Source organism: Onychomys torridus, chromosome 6 (assembly GCF_903995425.1).
Source record: "Onychomys torridus chromosome 6, mOncTor1.1, whole genome shotgun sequence".
Taxonomy (NCBI): Eukaryota; Metazoa; Chordata; class Mammalia; order Rodentia; family Cricetidae; genus Onychomys; species Onychomys torridus.
The window spans coordinates 121252371-121274944 of NC_050448.1; the positions used below are offsets into that span (position 1 = coordinate 121252371).

The window sequence follows — 22574 nt, forward strand, 5'->3', positions numbered from 1 at the left end:
CTAATCTAGTAAATGATGTACTAGTATTTTGTACTTTCCTCCATTGTGTGGATTGTCTTTTCACTCTTTTGATGGTGTCCTTTGAAACCAAAAACGTCTAAGTTAGTTTTGATGATTCCAACTTTCTTTTCCACTTAAGATTTTGGCTGTTGTATCCGAAGCTTTGTTTACCCCAAGACCATGAAAATTTTCATCATTTTCTTTTGAGAGTTTCATGAGTTTTACTTCTCTTACATTTAGATCTGTTACTCACTTTTGAGTTTTGTGCATTTTGTAAGGAGTGTTTTAGTCTTTAGCAAGCAGATATCTGCTTGTTCTAGCTTCTGTTGAGTCCTTTTTCCTGTTGCGTTTGAAGTCTCTTCTTTTCCTATTTATTTTGTCTTGTGTGTCAGTGGTTGGCTTGCGTGTGTGTTCGTGCACTGTGTGCATGTGTGGTTTCCTGCTGAGGTCAGAGGAGGGAGTTAGAGTCCCTGGAACTGGAGGTGGAGATGCTATGAGCTACCACATGGGTGCTGGGAGAGCAGCAAGTGCTTTGTAACCACTGAGCCGCCTCTCCAGCCCCCATGATGCTCTCTCCTTACTGCTCTGCTGGGCTGTGGCCTTCCATGTCACACTGATGACTGAAACTCAGCAAGATTTGAAATTGGCAGGTTTAAGTACTCACAGTTTCCTATCCAGGATATTTATTTGAATTTCTTATATATAATTTTTGGATCAGTTTATAAGTTTCTGTGACATAGGTAGCTGGATTTTGTTTTATTTATCTGGTGATAATGGCGATCAAGTCCAAGGCTTGTACATGCTAGGCAAACACTCTGCCACTGAAGTATACTCCTTGTTCCTAGCTGTGATTTTGTTAGGATCTGCATTGATTCTGTAATCAATTTTGGGGGGTGTTATCTTCAGGTGTGTAAACACGGACTGTGGTTACATATTTTTTAAAGATCTATAATTTTTTTCAAGAGAAATTGTTAGTTTTCTGAGTAAAATTTTGTACCTGTTTTGTTTCCCACAAGCATTAATTCTTTCTGGTGCTCATGTGTTGGATTCCCTTTTCCTCTTCTCTCTCTCTCTCTCTCTCTCTCCCTCCCCCTTGTCCTTTTTCTTCCATCTCCTCAGTGCCCACCCCTTCTTCTCCAGTGTCTGGAGGTACCCTCCTCTCCTCACGTCACCATGGTACTTACGGACGCCACAGAGATGGAAGCCCTCGGGTGGGAGCAGTGCCTTCTGCCTTGACCGCTGTTAGTGCTTCTGTTCATCCTTCCCACTTCCCGGGGTGTCGGATGCACATGAATTCCTGACAGCATGAACTGACTCTGTCCCTTCCTGCTTTCTTTCTCCTCTGGGGACTTCCCCAGATGATGACAGTCCCTCTCTCCTGGGCCTTGGAGGCCTTTCTGCTGTCTTGCCCATTCATCTAACCAGCTGTCTGGCTCTGTCCTTTACTCCCTGTAACTGCTTGATTTTCTTTTCCCACAACTCTTCTTTTTTTGACCCTTATCTCTAATTGCCTCTAGGTCATTGTCTCCTAGACCTCGCTACAAAAACCCTTCGCAGTAGACTCACAGGAGGAATTTGTATACAGGGCATGGGCCCAGGCGGGAGGTCATGATGCCATGGTGCTGGAACAGACTGCTCCCCATGGCGTTCCTGGCCCTTCTTACCTAACCTAGTTACTGTTGTGTGTCATGGGTACCTCAGGGCCTGTCTTCAAGCAGCTCTTCCTTGTCTTCCTTGGCAACATATGTGCCTCTCTACTCATCCCTGAAACCTCCTTTTCTAACCCATGGGGTCTTCGTTACTCTTCCTTAGCTGTGTTTGAGAGAGCTCTTCCCTTTGGAGTTATTTCCCAGTCCGTTCTTGACACCGTTGCTTTGCTTCCCAATACTCTGTCTCTCTCTCTCTCTCTCTCTCACACACACACACACACACACACACACACACACACACACACACACTTTGCAGGCCAGGGAGGAGACAGGGACTCGGTTATCAGGCTGTCCTGGAATGTGCAGTGTGACAGAAGATGAGCTTGCACTTGAGATCCTGACAGCTCTGAGTCACAGTCATGTTTAAGAGGCACGTCCTCAGGTCCAGCTCTTTGCCATGTCTTCCTAAGCCTCCTAAGTTCTGTATGGGTCAGACGCCCATGTCCCATAGACACTCTTCCTACCTGCTAAACTGTAGTTTCTTCTTGTGCCCCCTATTTCAAGCAATATCACAAAGACTCACTTGGATGGTAAAGCCCTAGCCTGGCAAAGAAACACGTTCTACCTTTCCTTGCTGCTGCATTACAAACACTTTTAAAAATAAACTTACTATAGGTAATTCTTCAGGTTTCTCTTAACTTTTACAGTGACAAGTCTAATGGCTTCTGTCCTTGACTTTTGTTTTAATTTGCTTGGTATTAGGAAGGATCTTTTTCCTTTTGTATGACAGCACAGTATTAGAGGCTATGTGTGATCTATCTGTTTAAGACACATGTGCAGCAGCTTTAGAGAAGAGATATGTTGATGTCCCTTGCTGATTTACAAAGACTTTGGACATTTGGTACCCTTTTAATATCCATTAAAGGTTTAGAAGTTCAAAATTTGGATAGTTGAGTGGTTAACAGCTAACATTAGTATGTGTTACTTTCTTCTTGCACGTGCAGGATCTTCTCATGGGAGCAAAGTCAGTAGGGCTTATACATCAAGGACATCTTTCATCATGGGGATTCTGTCTGTAGTTTAGCATGTTCCGAAGTTAGTTACTAAGGAAACTTACATGAATAAAACCTGTCAGTGTGTGGTGACAGCACTTTTGATGATGTTGTTTGTCGTGTTTTCGAAACGTCCATAGTTGACTGCCACAGTTTGCATTTTCTAAGCATTTGCTGCACGCTTCACCTTGGAGACCGTCACTGCTGTCTCTGGTCTGCTTTTCCAGGTGTCCTCAAGGACTATCTAAGAGAGCTTCCTTCCCCACTGATCACAAAGCAGCTGTATGAGGCTGTGTCAGAGGCAATGGTGAAAAGTCCCTTGAAAATGTCGTCGAATGGTTGTGAGAACGAGGCCAGGGACTCCAAGTTCACCGTTGGCCTACTAAATTGCTTGCCGGATGTCGAGAAGGTAAGTGTACTTGGTAGACATTTCCCCCGAAAGCTAGCGCACGAGGTCACTGTTCACGCTCCCTCACTACACACGGTCTTTTAGGTCGCTGACATTTATGGCACTTGGGTTTAGGCCTTGCCTAAACTTCTTAAATCTAGAAATCAGTTTTACGTTTTCTGTGTATCACTTTAGCCCAGGCATGAATGTGCCTTCTAAGTTCCGCTTTAAAGATTTATTTTACTAGCTGGGCAGTAGTAGCATACACCTTGAATCCCAGCACTTGAGAGGCTGAGGCAGTTGGATCTCTGTGAGGACAGCCTGGAGAACAAGTGAGTTCCAGGAAAGCCAAAGCTACAAAAACAAAAACAAAGAATGAAAGTGAAGGAAATTTCTAGCGAATGAGAACTAAGGAACATTATATATAAAAAAGATTAGTGTGTCTGTACAGTGCCTCCATGCTTGTATGTGCACCACATGCATGCTTGGTGCCTACAGCGGCCAGAAGAGGGTGCCAGATCCCCTGGAGCTGGAGTTACAGGCTGTTGTGAGCAGCTTGATGTAAGTGCTAGGAACCAAACTCCTGTCCTGCAAAAGCAGCAAGTGTTCTTAACCACTAAGCCATCTCTCCAGCCTCTAAGTAGCAGTTTTAAATTCACATTCATTGGTTTAATATAATTTATAAAGGAGTTACAGCTCATTTCTTAAAATGTTGATAAAATATACCACTACTTTAAAAAAAATTACTCTTTTCCCATAGGTGCTTGAAACTTAATTTTTTTGAACCAACTTTCTTTATTAAGGACTTAAAACAGTTTTTTTTTTTCCAGAAAAAAAAATATGTATATTTGGATTTTTGAGACAGAGTTTTCTCTGTGTATCCCTGGCTGTCCTAGAACTTGCTCTGTAGACCAGGCTGGCCTTGAATTTAGAGATCCACCTGCCTCTGCCTCCCAAGTGTTGGGAATAAAGAGCATGCACCACCATGCCTAGTTCAGGAAATAGATATATATTTTTAATTCTGTTATTTTTTTCCCTTTTTGTAATTTTATCTGTTTAAAATATGTTAAAAAGCATGATGAGTCAACAAGAGAAGCATGTTGGCCTTTAACAACGATCCTTTCGTAGTAGATCCCCACGGTCCTGCCCCGTTCCCAAGGTCAGGCTTCCTAGTGTGGCAGTCCCTGGTGTAACCCCAGTGTCATCTGTGTTTAAATGAGCAGCAGCTGCTGCTGTCACTTTAGAGGGTGAAGGAGAAAGTTGATGGGAGGTGCATGTTCCTAAGGGGGCCAGTTGGAATTTAGAATATATTACTGATACTTTATGTGGACGTCGAGCCATTCCATGGATTAAATTTTGTTTGGACATATTTAGGCAACCCTAAAGATGTTGTTGGATCATCTGAAATTGGTAGCTTCGTACCATGAAGTGAATAAGATGACTTGCCAGAATTTGGCTGTATGCTTTGGACCAGTGTTGCTTAACCAGAGGCAAGAGGCTTCGACCCACAACAACAGAGTCTTCACCGATTCTGAAGAACTTGCAAGTGCTTTGGATTTTAAAAAACACATCGAAGTTCTTCATTACCTGCTCCAGCTCTGGCCAGGTAAAGGAGTCTCTGGACACTTCTTTAGCAGCCATGGGATAGTGGGTTAGCTGATGATTAAAGTGCCTGGATGTAATTGGGGGGGAGGGGAAATCCAGATTTTTGCGCTTTCGACACTGAAGAGTTGACACCTGCTCTGTAGCGTTTGCTGTTTATATTTTGCGTGTGCTCATACCGTGGTAGACATTTGTACACATTTTGGGTGTAGTTAGACCTGGGTTGGGATGCTGGTTGGACCACATACAGTGCTCTGACCTCGGCAAGCTGAGTTTATAGACTTTTTGTGAAAATTAAGTACAAGGGTATACTTAAGGCACAGCACAGTTTTTAGCATCTAATATTCAGTTATTAATGTATTTTCTCATCTTTATTTGTTATGAAGAAAAATGCATTTTTCTTTTTCAGTCTATTCTTTGTTTTTTGCAGTCTTAAGATTGATTTTATTTTTATTTCTGTGATGTGCTCATGTATGTGGGAGTCTGAGAAGGCCAGAAGAAGGGTTCCTTCCAGTAGGAGTTAAACAGTCAATTGTGAAGCTCCAGATGTGGGTCCTCTGGAAGAGCAGCAAGTGCTCCTAACCACATGTCTCTCCAGTCCATGCCCATTCTTTCTGACAGAATTACTATACAGATGGTTATTTTTAAATTACTTCAGCTCCTGCTGGCAAGTGTTTTTGCTATTTTGGTATTAAAACTTTGGTTTGCATGGTACTGAAGAGATTATCAGTGGGTAGAGTGCTAGTTATTCTTCTAGAGGACCTGAAGGACAGGTTCAGTTCCCAGTACCCACATGGTACCAGAAAATCTGATACCTCTTCTCACCTCTGTGGGCATCAATTATTCACATAGTGCATATTTTCATGTAGAAAAAACATACGTAAGTAATAAAAAAATTAAAATTTAGTTTTTACATTTCATTGATTTATTTTGTGTGTCTATGTGTGGAGGTATGAACGTGCATCTGAGGTCAGAGGACAGCTTCTCTCCTTCCACTTGTGGGTTCTGTGGATGGAGCTCAGGTCTCCCACCCTTGTACAATAAGCTCTCTTACTCATGGAGCCATCCTAGCCCTGCCCCCCACTTCTCTGTGCTACACACACATATATGTATCTGTAAATTTAAATAGATTTGTTATTGACTACATTTTATCTAGAATTAATTTATTTTATTTTGTATGTGTGTTTTGCTTGCGTGTCTGTCTGTGCATCGTGTGTGCATTTCTGTGGAGGTCAGAAGAAGGTGTCCAATCCCCTGGAACTGGAGTTACAGTGGTTAGCAGTCATGTGGGTGCTGGGATTTGAAACTGTTTGCAGGAACAGCCAGTGCTCCTAACCCTAACCCATCTCTCTAGCCCATTGACTGTCTCTCAGTGATAACTTAAACAACTGTCTCATGTTCAGCATCTTATTCCAAAGTCTTTTGTTTCGGGTTGTAATCATAACCTTTTTCTATAACCTGTTATTTTTCCCTGAAAGTACCCTAGACAAAAGACAGAACCTGGCAGAGAATGAGGGGAAACAGTAGTTTTCCCCTTTAAATTGCCTGTTACGGATTTTAGGAAAGGTGGACATCATGTAAATAAGGTGCAGTTACTGGGCCTGTGGAAACTGAGGCATGACAGAGAATGCCAGAGCCATCCCGTGCATTCAGTGGAAGGGTGTACAACTTAACTATTCTTCTGGAAATTTCCTCCACTCAGTGCCATAAAGGGTTGCCTTCAGCCTCTTCTGTTTTTGTTTCCTTCACATTTTGCTTTTTGTGTTACTGTTGATCTTTCCCCCCTTATTTGGGGCAAGCAGATAATTTGCTTTGAGGTTTCTGTTCATAAGTCCTGTTGTATTAGCCCCTAAAGGGAACCTACCCTGCCCTCATCGTCCATTACACCCTGCCCATCTCTCTCTTCCTGCAGCTTTGCAGTTGGGTGAGCAAGGGGTCCTGGAACAGTAGAAACATTTACACTTTTAAAGGACAGTCTTTTTTATATGTTTTGTGTTTGGGACATTTAAAAACAATGGGTTTTCAATTGAGAAGAACCCTGGATGCTGCTGTGAGTGCACCTTTACCTTCAGAGTGGGGATGTAGATGTGTGTTGCTCTTCCACATACGTCATGATGAATACATCTGGGGCAGGGCTCCTGCTTCTTCCTAGGTTGTAAAATTTGTAAGATCATAGATGATGTTTACCTACCCCATGTTCTTAGTTCCCGGCACTAACAGTCACCTAATATAGTTCTATGAAATAAAGATGCTGTTTTCTAAATGAAAGTAATATGGTGAACTAAAATCTACTGGTATAAGATATAAGGAAAACTTAAGTCTCTTAGTATTTATTACACTTTGAAATGTTTATTACATTTTCAACACCCTTAATTGGTGGCCTCTTCACTTTCTGCTGAAAACAGGCAGTCAGTGTCAGCATAGGGAAAGCCAGACCTTCTCTTTCAGGGTTAAGGTTAGCCATTTTCCTTACCAGTTTGTAGGAAGACATCCCAGTGTCAGTAGTTTAAGAAGACAGCCGTAGCGATGTTTCAGAAATTGAATTTGTAGTCTAATGTAAAATAATGATTTCGTTGGTGAAACCAAGACTAGCACAGGGCTACAGGAAGAAAGCGAGGAAGCAGCGAGATCAGATGCCCCTTCTGTACCAGGCGCAGATCTGCACATACGTGCAGGCACAACGTTCATACACAAAGGAAATCATTAAAAATGAAATAAATAGAAATGTTAAAAACACACAATGTACAGTTGCTGAAGTAAAAGTTGAAATATGTAAAATATCTCTGCAAAATGTTGGGGATATTATTTTAAGTGGAAGATTAGGATATGTGTATCCTTCTTAAGTTCTTTCCTTTTGCAAACAAACCTCCATTCTATGCTGCAAAATCCATGTTATCACTGGTTTATGCCCCTTAGTGAGGGAGCTATAAGGGAGAGGTAGAACAGAATAAACAAGCAGAAAGAGATAGGTCTTTAATAACTATGTCCTAGCATTTTATGCAGTCTGTTTTATATGCAGAAGAACCTTAGACAAATACTTTGTTCTAAGTAAGCAATGTAAGTCTTGTTCTGTATGAAGTCACGTGTGTCTGTCATCGTCTGTATGACCAGTACAACGCAAGATGGTAGAATGCAGCTTATCTCAGATGAAAACAGTCTAAATGTAAAAAACGTTATTTGAGGTTGTTAAATCTCTACCCAGAATTGGAAAATAAAATATCTGTGCTATTTCCAGGCAAAAAACCTGAAGACTATTAGTAGCTAATGCTGTGTAATCACTCAGGTAACCCATGGCCAAGTCTGTTATTCATGCATTTTAGCAACGTGAAATTTGGGCTGCTTGGTAAATGATGGCACACTGCTAACTGCAAAGAGCCCACTAAGGTCGGAGCCAGAATGATCACTGTAGATGCCTTAGCCTCGGCTCGATGTTTGTAGAAAGGGACTTCTTGTTCCATGCCGTTTACGCACCATGTCCTGTCTGCTTTTCGCTGTAGTCTGTAAGGGAAGCTACTGGCTTAGAATTACAGCTGGATAACAATTAACTCGCACAGAAAGTTCATCAGCGTTGGGAGTTTTATAGGGGGATATTTTTATTTAGCATGAAGTAGTACCACTGTACGTTCTACTAGTTTGTATGCCTAATCTTAATTATATCGGGTGGTAGAAGAATTACCATAGGATGCTTTCTTTCGATAGAATGCATGTCTCAAGCGCATGTTTGTAGTTGATAATTAAATGGCTTCATTGTGTGCTGTCTTTCTAAGGCCAGTGACTGTTACTAAAGTATGTGTATTCATTTCTAGTGCAACGTCTAACTGTCAAAGAACCCACAGACAGTCTGTGCCTGGAGCAGTCATCTCTGAATTACTTGAGGCGAAAGAAAGAGCGACCGTGTGTCTTGAATCTGAACAGTGCGGATTCCTCGGGGGTGCTGAGGCCACGGCAGGCCCGGTTAGATAGTCCACTTCGAAATCGCTATGCAGGAGACTGGAGCAGCTGTGGGGAAAACTATTTCTCAAACATGAAAGACAGTTTCAAAGATTTGGATTATGACGATGTTCCCTTAGAAGATGGAGAAAATAGAGACGATAGCAAAGTGGGTGGAGCAGAGGTCATGATTGGGCAGCAAATCTCCATGTCTGCAGCGTGCACATTTCAGACGTACTTGACAATGGAGACCATTGAGTCCACGGTGAATCAGAAAGCTAACCTCAGAGATCTGCAAGAAAGCATCGATACTTTGATTGGCAATCTGGAACGGGAGCTCAGCAAGAACAAGCTGAATATGAGTGTCTGAGATGGGGGGGGGGGGGTGTCGTCGTTTAATTTGTAATGATGTCATCAAGTTTCAGGTCAAGCCTCTCCATTTCCTTTCTTATTCCTCTCATGACCTTTTAAAAAAATGTTTAAACCTTAAGTTAATTCCTAATAAGTTCATGTGATTCACGTATAAACACTTCATTAATAGGATTATTTTAGTTATGAACTGTTTGGGGGCATGAGGTAACTGGGACTTGGGGGACATTTTAATAAACCTTGCTGGTTGCATGGAGGAAACTTGGAGGTGTTTCTAAGGTCAGGGATGTTGTTACCCCTCAAGGCTGCGGTGCTTTGTGAGAACTGCTCTTCTATTGTGGGGACAGATGTCCCCTGCAGAGGACACTGCCGCTGGCCAGGCTGATCTGCAGTCAGAGTCCTTGTGCCATGTCATTTGGTCACATTTCGTCTGTAATATGAATGCTGCTATAAGAAAACTTTTTTATAAATGTAAAATTATACAGATAGTAATGTATTTTGTATTAACACTCAGTAATTATTTAAGCTTATAAAATTAAATATTTTTATGGTTCTGAGAATATGTATATATTTATAAGTGCATTGTATATATAGGTTTACAATGAGGGAAGGGGTTGACTGTAGAATTCCATGTATTTTAAAAACTATATGTCATGAGGCCAAATTTATTAGCTTAAAAATGTGTTCTTCAGGGAAAGATTAAGTTAAAAGATGGGTTACATAAAAACCACTTGAGTAAAAGCACACTAGAAGTGTTTAAGCAGAAATGATAGCCTTTCCGTTTTGCTCCACAGACGCAGTGTCCCTGGAAAGTCACACTTGAGGCTGAAGCCTTCAGCTTTAAGGGTCAAGTGGCTGCATCGTGACCGACAGCAGCGTCACCTGTCCTGTGCATTTTTGTCTTCTGTCATGCTTCAAGTATTTATTGGTAGTGGTACCCTTAAGATGTTGACTTCACAATTGCCCTTGCTTCTAAAGAAGTCCTCTTGCCAGGATACTACTTGTTCAATTTTTTTTAAAATTAACTTCTTTTGGCTAAGGACATCTATGGGGTAGTTGTTTCAGAAATCACACCGGCGTTTGAAAAATATAAATTTAGAAAGCCTTTAAAAATTAAATTGTAATGTGTTTAAAAAGAGCTTTTACACTTTACAGATGTGTAATTTTAGGAGTGTGAATGAAGTTGAGTTTCCAGTTTACAGTCTGACAGCTGAGCAAAGACTGGTTTCTTAACGTTTTCTAAGTCTGAAAGGATTTAACGTTGCAACCTCTTCTGTGTCAGACACAGAACATCCAGATATTTAATTTGAAAGCCTCTAGTATAAAGAAAAATAACTATTTTTATATGAGACTTTCACTTTTTTAAAGCTTTGTGTAACAAATACCAGCAACTATGCAATGGGTGATATCATGAGTAAACTAAGTATTTTTAAGTGTTTTGTGGGGAAAATATGTTTTCTTCCGTTTGTGTCATGTACACTAAATAAATCAAGTAAGCGGCTCCAGAAATGTAACTTTTATTAAAATATTTTAATAGTGTCATGCTGTTAATAATTGATTTTAAGGATCGCTTTCATGTTGTTATTTCTCTGTGTAGCCCTGGCCGTCCTGGAACTCTGTCGAGCCAGGCTGTCCTCGAACTCCTGCCTCTGCCTCCCCAGTGCTGGGACTAAAGGTGTGAGCCGCCACCACCCAGCTTCATGTTCATATTCTTACGTGAGTTATCCATAAATATATACAGCATTGATATGTCCAAAATTGGAGTTTTCTGGAGTCTGAAGTACTTCAAGGCCTATATTATTTCATTTTTAATGAGGATAGTTCTTCCCTGTCACCTTGAGTGTTTAACATTTTTTGTTTCCAGAATTGCCAAATTTAGGTGCTTTTATATAAACATTAAAAAAAAATTATACTATATTTGTGTGTGTGTGTGTGTGTGTGTGTGTGTGTGTGTGTGTGTGTGTGTGTATGTGTCTGGGTGGGAGAGACTGACAGCTCACATGACGTGTGTGGAAGTCTTAGGGATCAAACTTAGGCATCATGCTTGGGAGTAAGCACCTTTACCCACTGAGCCATCACTGCCCTGAGCAAGTCCTCATTGAATTGTGTTCAGACTCACATTCATCAGCCTCTGGATCTGTACAATTATGGCAGTCTCTGAGTGCTTGCTTGAGATCCTGGGGCTCTTGCATCTGCTGGAGCATGAGCAGGGTACATCAGAGATAATCTTGGAATCTCGCCGGGTCCCATGGACCTTCATTTCTCCCCCGTTCTTCATTTTGATTGGGCTGCGGTCTCCCGTTGAAACTAGGTAAGAACACTGAAGGCATTTCACATTAGGTAGTAGTCGTATAGTGAGCTAAGATGGAAACATGGTCAGTCATTCAGACGAGAGGCAGTAGTAGAGGGTGTGCGTGCGTGTGCGTGTGTGTGTGTGCGTGTGTGTGTGTGTGTGTGTGCGCGCGTGCGTGCCTGTGTGTGTGTGACTGTTACCTTACAAAGAGAATTATGGATATATTTTGAACCTGCCTGTAGACTTTGGAGTATAACTCAAGCAGTAGAAGGGAATTGCATTAAAAAAAAATTGAATGGCCAGGCATGATGGCACACGCCTTTAACCCCAGCACTCAGGAGGCAGAAACAGGTGGATCTCTGTAAGTTTGTGGCCAGTGTGGTCTACACAGCAAGTTCCAGGACTGCCAGGTTATATAGACCTTGTCTAAAAACCAAAAACCCAAACTGATTTCCTTTTAAAGTGGTCCTTAGATCAGATGGTATTAGTAGCAGCCATTATCAAAATGCTTCATGATGTCCTGTTAACAGGGGAGATGTGCTCCCTGTGTCTGGTGCTGATGCTCAGTCACCACCAGACTCCAGAAACAAAAGGCTTCCTTGCTCATCTCTAAAGGATGCTACATCTCATGTACTAGCCATCCACGGAAAATGGCAGAATGTGTAGTTTTATGTTAGGGACCTGAAAGAAAATGGGTTTGGAATTCATTTCCTGATCACAGAGTAATTTTATATTTATTTATCTAGGTTTTTTGAGGCAGAGTTTCTCTGTATAACAGCCCTGGCTGTCCTGGAACTCTCTTTGTAGACCAGGCTGTCCTCAAACTCAGAGATCCATCTGCCTCTACCTCCTGAGTGCTGGGATTGAAGGCGTGCACCACTGCCTGGCATGTCATTTTATAATTTAAAACCATAATTTTCAAGTGCTTTGAAATGATAAAATTGAATCACCCTTCAGACTAATAGTTCCCCCAAAGGCTGGAGATCACTGCAAGTTTAGGCCAAGCCAGGACTATTTAGTTAAACCCTGTTTCAGAAAGGCCCATAAATCCTAATTGGATTCCTATTCACCTGAACACAGGAGAAATGACCTTTGACCCCCATTTCCTGACCAGTTTGCAAAACTCCATTTGGTTCCTAGTTGCTGAGTGGTGGATTACTGCAAGTAAGAGTTCTTGGTTACACTCTGACTTAGCCAAAAAGTACCCGGCTAACTCAGGCAGGAAAGGAATTTTAAAGCACGAGTCAGAGGCCAGGTTCTCCCGCAGTGTTGACAGACTCTTACATCTTGGCCTCGTTGGTTTCAAAGGTGATTGTACCTCAAGTTGCACACTTAGCTGTGATTTTTATAAGCTGTGCTTCATTTTTTTTAAAGGTATATTAGAAATAATTGGCAGATTAAGAAATCAAGCTTGAAAAGAGGAAGCAGTTAGTCCCCATGTTGCTGCTGTATGGTCAGCACTGCCCTGCAGCTTTTCTGATGCGCATTTCCTGACAAAGGCACCAGTTTGCTTCCCTGTCTCCAGGAGTTAGGAATTAGCTGTATCCTTCCCCTAGGGCAGTGTTCTCAACTTCCTAATGCTGCAGCCCTTTAATACATCCCTCATGCTGTGCTGACCCCCAACTATAAGATTATTTTCATTGCTACTTCACAACTGTAATTTTGCTACTGTTGAACCGTAATGTAAATATCTGGTATTCAGCCGGGCAGTGGTGGCCCACACCTTTAATCCCAGCACTCGGGAGGCAGAGCCAGGCAGATCTGTGAGTTCAAGGCCAGCCTGGTCTACAGAGTGAGATCCAGGACAGGCACCAAAACTACACAGAGAAACCCTGACTCAAAAAAAAAAAAAAAAAAAAGATATGTAGGATATCTGATAGGCAACCCCTGTGAAAGGGTTATTCGCCCCCCCCCCAAAGAGGCCAAGACACTTCAAAGAGGCTACATAGTAGTTACTTTTGCTGTGATAAGACACCATGACCAAGACAACTTATAGAAGGAAGGGTGTGTTTGGGCTTACAGTTCCAGAGGGTTAAGAGCCAATATGACAAGAAAGTGGCAGATGTGGTGGTTGGAATTGAAAGGTGAGAGCTCACCATCTTGAACCAGCTCTGCAGGAGGCAGAGAGCAAAGTGGGAATGGTGCATGGCTTTTAAACCTCAAAGCCTGCCCCCAGTGACAGACATACTTCCTTCATCAAAGCCACACCCCATAAACCTTCCCAAACAGCACAGTCAACTGGGGACCAAGTATTCAAACTGGGGGCGGGGCATTATCATTCAAACCGCAGCAGCAGGCTGGAGATGGCTCAGCAGGAAAGGGCATTTGCTGTGGAGCCTAAGGACCTGAGTGTGACTACCAGAATTCCCGTGGCAAAAGGACAGAACTGCTTCCAACTTTCATAAATGCATAGTATTGCACAATGCACAGTAACTAAGTTAAAAAGTAAAAGATTATAGGCTGCTGTACCACTCCTACTGGCACTGGCTTATTTCCATCCAAGTGTTTATCTGAAGTTATCTTGTTATCTGTCTCTGCCTTTCGAATGTAAACAGTGTTCCCATGGCAACAAGAATCTTGTATGTCTAGTTCCTTGCCATATGCCTAGAAGGGCAATAACTTAGAAGATAATCAGCTGTTTATTAAAAGGTGAATGACTGCAAAAGATACTTTTAGAATGGTTGTCTTTTTATTGAGGAATGACAAAAACTAAGGACTATAAAAGATGCATATGTGACTTAAAAAATTTCACTCCTTGGGGCTGAAAGATGGCACAGTGGTCAAGAACACTTGTTGCTTTGTACCTGGCTCTGAGTGGCCGGTAATTCCAGCACCAGGGGATCTGATGCCTTCGTTTGGCCTCCATGGGCATTAGCACACACATGACACGTGAACACACAGACACAGGCAGAAGATGCTCCTTGATGATACATTATGCATCTTTCTTTTTGTCTTAATGACATATCTTTGCTTGGGAATTTTGGAATAAAAATGGACTTGGGGAATTAGTCACTTACAAAAGTTAGTTGCTAAGTTTTGGTAGTAGTTGTTGCCGAGTGAGAATGATTGAATTACTTGTGAATGGAAAGGTATATCTTACCACAAGACAGGTCTCTAAGGAAGATTTTATTTAAATGGATCTTTCTTTACACAAATGGTGAGTTTGCTCAACTCATTTGAGTTTGTATAGATTTTATTTTCTAAAAATGCAAAGTTCTGATTTCTACTTTATTAAAAGGAGGTAGTTTTGTAAACTTAATCAGATCTTATAAATAGAATGCTTCCTTACTAGAGCAGCAGAGAAACCATGCAGGGGATAGATACTATGTTTGACAGTTTATTCCTTGTTCGATGTTTAAGCCCCTGGCTTGGATTGTCCTCATCCTTGCTTCTTAAGGCCTGAGTACATTTTCAAGTCTTGGTGTGTGTCTGTTTTTGCCTAATGGAGACATGGGTGTAGTGAAATCTTGGCCTGTGGAAATTCCACTCATCTAAATAAAGTTCCCTGGAGAAGTTAAAATTCCAACTTCAGAAATGTGTAGTTCATGTTAAGTCAAGCAAGGGAACCCCCTTGCACATCCAGTGTGTTTTTGTGACATTACCAGAGCAACCTGTCACTTGTGTACTTCCCCAGCTCCAGATAACAAACAGCAACCCTTTGTTCTTGACCTTTGCTCAAGAAGCAAGACATAGGTTGCCAACTTGTTGTCCATTCTTGCCTAACCTCTTCCCCCCATGGCCATGTCGAACTCACTCCAACCGAGGAGCGAGTTTGAATGGTTAGGTCCGTGAAAGATGCTTGTCTGGACTGGCAGATAAGGAATGGCTGCACATAGACTATTGGCCGTCCAAGGTTATGAATCTGCATTTGATCTTGTCTGACTTTTCCTGGGGAGACATGAACAAACGTCTGTTCACTCCAGGTAGCACCCACAACAAAACAAAACTGATTCCAGAGAGTGTGGTTTGATCAACAAGTCTTACGTGCCTACAGGAGCATGCATGACTCAGAGACAGCTGCCTCCTCAGAAAGCCCACCCCTGCCTTGTTAACGACTCTGGGAGCTGCACCGTTGGAGCACCTACATGACTTGCGGGCAGTTCCATGAAGAATCTCCTCCCTCCACAAATGTTTTCTACTACAAACTTCAGGATGAGGTCTTGTTGACCTTGCCGTGTCCGAGCTTGAGTCCTGTAAACTTCCGACTTCCTGATGAGTTCCCTCATTCCTTCAGTAGGCAATGGTTCAGTTTGGAGGAAGAAACTACACAACAGATCTTGGTGCTACGTTCGCCCAAAGCCAAGCAAAGGGGCATGGAGAAGCTAATTTTAGTGTAATCACTTTGAAATATAGAGCTGAATGCAGTACGGTGAACACTCTTTTCATCTATAAGAATACACATTTTAGGCTGGAGAGATGGCTCAGTGGTTAACGGTTTTGGTTCCCAACCCTCATATGGAGGCTCATAACTGTAACTCCAGTTCCAGAGGGTCCACCACTCTCTTCTATGATATACTTATTTCTTTGAGGAATCTTTTTGAGTCCCAGCAAGATGGTTCAGTAGACTTGGTGGTTTGAATGAAAATGGCCCTCACAGGCCAAAGAGAGTAGAACTATTAGGAGGTGTGGCCTTGTTGGAGTCAGCCTGTCACTGAGGGTGGGCTTTAAGGTTCCAGAAGCCCACGCCAGGCCCAATGGCTCCCTCTCTTCCTGCTGCCTGCTGATTCTGCTGTAGAACTCTCAGCTACTCCAGCGCCATGTCTGCCTGTGTGCCACCATGCTTCCTGCAATAACAATGGACGAAACCCCTGAACTGTAAGTCAGCCCCAATTAAATGTTTTCCTTTATGAGAGTTGCTGTGGTTCTGGGGTCTCTTCACTGCATTACAACACTGACTGAGGCAGCAGGGAAAGTCACTTGGTTCCAAGCTGGGCAGCTTGAGTTCGATCCCTGGGACATACATGGTAGAAGGAGAGAACTGACTTCCCCAGCTTGTACCACACACATTGTGGTATACACTACATGTATATAAACATGTAATTTTAAAATTAAAAAAAAATCCTTTAAAAGTAAAATTTAGGGTAAACCTTATCGTTCCATGAGAAGAAAACCAGTATCACTTGCCATCAACAAGCATAATTTTTCCTACACATGAAAATAAATTCATAACTTGTTAAATGTATGGTGATATACATCTTGAGCTGAATACACACAGCAATTAAGGGAATGTTATGGTCTCAATCCTGCCTCCTTTCTATCTTAAAAAGAGGGACATGAAAGTCAAAGCTGCTCTGCAGTTGAGCACATGGCTACCAGGCTGTTTAAGGTTCAATGCACCTTGTCCAGATAAACATTTACCCAGCCTCATCTTGAGGTGGCGACGCAGAGGTGAAGGTCTCCTAATGGGAGACTCCAGAGGGTTTGTCTGTAGCCTACCCAATGTTGTGTTCCCAGCCTGGTTCATTCTTCATGACCTCTGTAGGGTGCTGGTAGAAACAGCTGAAGCCTGGTCCTTGCTGGCTGGATGTCTGCACAGGAATTCTTCAAGTGTTGCTGCCCACACCACATTCTCCCTTTCAGTATTTAATGCTTTAAGTGTGTACCAGCAAATCTTTCCCTGAGTTAAATCTACTTTAACAGAAGGTGGTGGGAGAACCATAATTGTGGGAGCCTGTAGGAGTTCTGCTCTGACCTGCTCCTACCTTTTGAAGGGTTCTTAGGTGAAGGAGAGAGGAATAAGAAAATATCAGATAGGAAGATAGATCTAGATGACAAGGAGAAAGAGACACAGGATAGCTTCGGGAGGGCCTGGGTCAATACCCAGCATCCCCTTCATTTATTCAAAAGGGATTTTTATAATATGCCAAGGGGAGAGGCAAAAGACTTTGTAAGATCAAAGCACACTGTACAGCCAAGTGTAGACCCTTCCAAATACCTGATAAACATGCCCATGGCCAAATCCTTTCCTTATGCAGGCCTGCTGGGTAAAGCAAACTCAGATTCTCTGACTCTGAGTAATTTAGGCTCCCACACATGACAAACCTATTCTCTCTCCTAAGGTTAGAACTAAGGCATAGGCTTTAGGTACGCAAAATGGAAACACCTGATGGAGGGGAGCTGTAGCTTGTGTTGCAAATCCCTGCCCATATGACCTTCATGCTTCTCTGGTTTGGTTGCTCTTCCCTGTTCACTGGTAGACTTAGTGCAAAAGCCTGTTTGCTCTATAAACAAACAAACAAATCCCTCTTCCAGGACAGGAGAGATGGCTCAGTGGTTGCTGCTCTTTCATTGGACTGAGTTCAGATTTTAGCAATTACATAGGATGGCTGAGAATCTCTTATAGCACAAGCTCCAGAGGATACAATGATGACTTTATGGCTTCTGAGTATACTGTATGCACATGCACATATATTAATATATCTATGTACATATATATAAATGCAAATCCTAAAAAAATACACACAGTGGGCAGTGATGGTGCACACTATAGTTGGATTTTTCTTTGGGCTACAAACTCACAAATAATGACCCAGAGACTTATTATTAAGTATGAAAGCTTGGCCTTAGCTTAGGCTTTTCCCCAATAAGCTCTTATAACTTAATTAACCCATATATATTTTTATTCTATGTTCTGCCACATGGCTTGGTCACCTCTTCTTGGTATGGCACATCCAACTTGCTGCAAGTCTGCTGTTTAAACCCAGAGCCTAGATTCCTCCTCCTCTTCCTCTCTCTCCCCAGAAATCCCACCTATCCCCTCCTGCCTAGCTATTGGTCATTCAGCTTTTTATTATACAAATCACAGCAACACATGTTCACACAGTGTACAAATGTTTTGCAACAGTACACCTTTAATCCCAGAACTCAGGAGGCAGAGGCAGGTTGAGCTCTGAGAGTTTGAGGCTACCCTGGTCTCAACAAACAAAATAAAATAAAATAACAAAACAAAAACAAATAACCCCAAACCACACAGTGTGCTGCAGGCTGGCTGTGGGACAGTGTGGAGGACACCTGACTCCTCCATTCACTCAGGTGAGTCAGCCTTTGACTTGGGGTGAAATAAATGAGGGAGCCAAAGTGGGAGGCAATCCTTTCCTGCCTCGAGATTTAGTATTTCTTCCCTTGTGAGGAAACAGGAAAAGTGCAGGAAGCTGTCGCCTCATACTGCTCCTATTGCTTCCTCCTAGACTGACCAAATGTGGGAAGTTGCCTCTGCAAAATGAGCAGAATCCAGAAATAATGAACTGTGTTACCAGCCAAAACCAACAACGGTTTTCCAACACCCACCAGCAGTTGCTGCTCTGAGGCACCCAGCTAGTTATCTCCTCGCCTCTCTTGGAGGGTATTTCTGTTCTGATGCACGGGTGGCCATGGGTCCGTTCTAGCTGCCTTGAGCTCCGACAGTTCACATAGTCAATGCTTTGCTTCTCGTGCCAAGAGAATGTACCTCCTCCTCCCACCTCCTCCTGGTCTTCCTCTTCCCATTTGTCCTTCACTGAGTTCTCACGTAAAAGAACACAGCCTCTTTTCTGATGAAAATTCTAGGGTGTTAACAGTGTGTGTGTGTGTGTGTGTGTGTGTGTGTGTGTGTGTGTGTGTGCGCGCGTGCCTTTTCTGAACTAAAAAATAACACATAGATAGTTGAGACAGAGTCTCATTGTGTAAACCAGGCTGAACTCAAACTTAGGTCGATTCTGTCTTTGCCTCCTGGATGCTGGGATTGCAAACAACCCCTACCATGCCCAGCTACACTTTTTTTCTATTAAAATAAAAAAAAAAACCCACAAAATGAAAACCTCTTCCAAGACTATTCCCAAGGCAGTGACAGGAAAATATAGTTTTTCTTGATTCATTTAGCTGTGAGATCCCTTGGCTTCTGTATTAGCTATCTCAACTGCCCACGCCAGTCACCGAGTTATATATGATTTTGACTTCATACAATTTATTTTAATATATTAAATCTACACATGAAGGCCCAAACTGCCAAAGCAGCTGAAAGAGAACACAATCGAAGGCTAGCACTAGCTGACTTTAAGTTGGCCTATTACTCACATCAGCACGGTAAATTCAGGAGCAGACTGATGTGGACAGTGATGGGAATCCAGAGGGGAAGGATGACCTATTCAACAAACAACACTGTAACAGCTGGATAGTTACGTACAAATAAAAGAGGAGAACTGCCCATCCATATGTAACAGTTAACTCAAAATGAGTGAAGGACCTGAATATAAAGCAGAAAAATCTCAAATTGCTAGAAGGAAACCTTGGAATCTGAAAATATTTCTCAAGTCACTAAAGGCATGAGAAAAGCGTTCAAGTACTAAAAAATAATACTTTTAAGGGATGGCAAGATGACTCCATGTCCTAGACAGAGGGCCTTACTGTTCTTGCAGGAGACTCAGGTTTGATTTCCAGTTCTTACATGACAGCTCACAGCCACCCATGACTCCTGTTCCTGGGGGTTCAAGTCCCCTTCTGGCCTTCTCAAGCACCAGGCATACATATAATACACATGTTTGCATGTGGACCAAACACTCACACATGTAAGGTACAATATTCTTTTATTAAATAAGTGTAGCTTAGAAACAATGTGACAGGTAAAGAGATTATTTAGGTTCTGGTCTTGGTTAAAATTGGGCTTCACGACTAGTGATATGGCCCAGTGTGTGATGGCACTTCCTACTAAGTCTGATGGCATGAGTTCAGTGGCCAGAACAGGGGGTGGAGAGAACAGACTCCTCAGTGAGTGTAACCCTTCTCCTTTGCATTCCTTATAAGCAAACATGACCAACATTTTGATGGGCACACTCTCAGACTTTCATCTATGGATGAAAGTTCCCTTTTTAGAGCCAATGGGTCTCTGTGGGATTTACTTCTTTCTGGTGCTGAGCTACAGTGGCCCGTTGGAGAAATGTGAACAAAGACAAGACTAAAATACAGTCAAGAGATGGTTACGTGGTTGCCTTGTGGACACAGAATTGAGAGGAATATATAAAAGGTCACCCTACCTTTTAAACAGGATGCTCTTCTTTTTATAGCAAAAAGTTTGATTGGTTCTCGTTTTTCTAAGTTTAGACTTTTAGTTGCCTATGAATAGATGCTACTTGCTTATTTATCCAGTGGGGTGCAAATGGAACATCCTGACAAGGTGAATGTCAAACACTGACTGTCAGGAGCCACACCACAGCAAAAACTATAGCCCAGTAATTGTGTGTCGACCTTTGGTGATTCAGGTCATCTCAGCATTAAAAGTAGTTCAGTGTCGTTGACATTGCCCCAGCTACATTTTATAGCTTACACAGTAGTGATGTAGTGGATAGCTGTTCTGTCTCTGACTTTGAAGCATCACCCCTAGAGATGTTGCATGTAACTGTCCTACATACCTATGTCTTGGAAGTACCTGCCCCTGGGGCATGGCTCGGGTGACCCTTAAGACTGGAGGTGCACATAGGCTGCTTACTCTTCTGCCTCGTGGAACTTGGATGTTAGAACAGTCTCAGGTGGAAGAACAGCTTGGGACTGTGCCTCACCTTTCCAGGACTCTTTGACATAGTTTCTCATATTTTATTTAATTTTTATAATTCCATGCAGTGGAACTTATTATCTGTACATGTTGAGTGAAGAAATGATCAAAATGATTATTCAGAGGCCGGAGTGGCTGCTCTGTGGGGAAGAACATTCGCTCTGTGAATACAAGGACTGAGAATCTGAACTGGGATCCTTAGCGTTAATGTAAACAGCAGGGCAGGGCAGTGAGGGTCTGTAGTCCAGGACAGCCAGCCTGGGAGCAGCTCATTCAGTGAGAGAGCTTCTCAAGGCAGCAAGAGGGGAGGTGATAGGAGACATCGGAAGTCTTAATCTCATCTCCACATGTGTGAACATGGGTATATGCACACTCCTGTGCACAACACATGCATATACCACAGATGCTTGCAACTACCCCCCCCCACACACACACACATTTTGCCGAATACTGAGGCTTGAAAGTGTTGGGGCTATTCAGTGTCTCTACACTGAGAACATGCATGCCTTCCTAGTAGAGAAGAAAGTGTGAAACTTTGCATTTTATACTTTTTTTCTTTTTCCTCAAGAAGAAAAAAACAAAATGTGGCAGACTTTCATGAACACTGGTGAGGTGGGCCTGAAGGGACACTATGCCCTCTGATCTCCCAGCTCCAGAGCACTGCCATGCTACAAGGAAATATAACCAATATTATTTGCCAGTATTCAAGTTGTATCTATTAATGAGACAGCCTTTGGAAGCAATTGCACTGGCCCTTTGGTGTCTTTTCCTCAGTGGACTTCCCAGGTTAATTTAGTAGGGACGTGGGATTGTGCCCACAGTGATCCTTAAACAGCTCATCGGCCATCATGCAAGGAGTGAATTCACCAGACAGGCTTTAATCTGCCCTTCACTGAGATTCAATTTCCTGAAGGGACCCAGCTCTGTTACTTAGTATCTGCCCTGGCATTGGCAGCCTAGCAACAAGGTAGAATGTCAGCTACCACTGCCCATGCTCAGGGGCAGAAGGGCACAGGGAGCTGTTAATTATTTACTATGGCAGGTTTGCAAACCTGCAGAGGACATGGCCACAGTCCTCTGGAGTTAATTGCCTTTTTATCTAAAGTTCACACAGATGATGTGCTTATCGGCAGGCCTGAAAATATCCTGGCTTAATTACACATTTCTTGGTGAGCAGAAAGCAATTTGTAAAGGTGAATGATAATTGCACTTAATCTAAATAATCAAACATTGGGTGACTAGTTATTGAGTAGAGTGTTATGTTCTGGAAAAAAAAGAGAAAACTAGATAAGGTAAAGAGTGATAGAGCAGGACACTTGATGTCCTCTTCTGGACTCCATGTGACCAAATGGGCATGCAGATGTGCACATACAGAGTGTTCATGCACCACTCCCCCCCCCCCCCCACATACATACACAAGAGGGGACACATACACACACACACACAAGAGGCAGGGAGGGAGGGAGGGAGGGAGGGAGGGAGGGAGGGAGGGAGAAGCCGTGGTGTCTGAGGATGTGTAACCAAGGCGATGCTGGAAGACTGAGGTGCAGTCTATCTGTGTTCCATCCTTTCTTCTCTCTTTCCACAGGTTCAGCTCTGCCTCGGATCTATTCCACCTGGTGAAATGCTTCGAGGTGCACTCACCAAGGAGTGCACAAGCTTCTTGGATGAAGTCCAAGGCAGGATGGTGGAGAGTTCAAGACCAGCCTAGTGCTTTGAAACAACAATAAACTCCAACCCCCGTGTGCTGCCAAATGTGTGGCTTCAA

At 42.7% G+C, this 22574-nt stretch overlaps 1 protein-coding gene across 3 annotated transcripts in view; it reads left to right on the forward strand.

Annotated features, from left to right (window-relative positions):
* Positions 1–10529, forward strand: part of Syde2 (synapse defective Rho GTPase homolog 2) — a 34454-nt gene extending 23925 nt beyond the window's left edge. For all 3 annotated transcript variants that reach the window (XM_036190961.1, XM_036190963.1, XM_036190962.1), the window contains 3 exons: positions 2929–3110; positions 4464–4695; positions 8498–10529. In XM_036190961.1, the coding sequence (XP_036046854.1) occupies positions 2929–3110; positions 4464–4695; positions 8498–8991 (908 nt within the window). In that variant the 3' untranslated portion in view covers positions 8992–10529. The remainder of the gene's footprint in view (positions 1–2928; positions 3111–4463; positions 4696–8497) is intronic.
* Positions 10530–22574: the final 12045 nt, after the last annotated feature.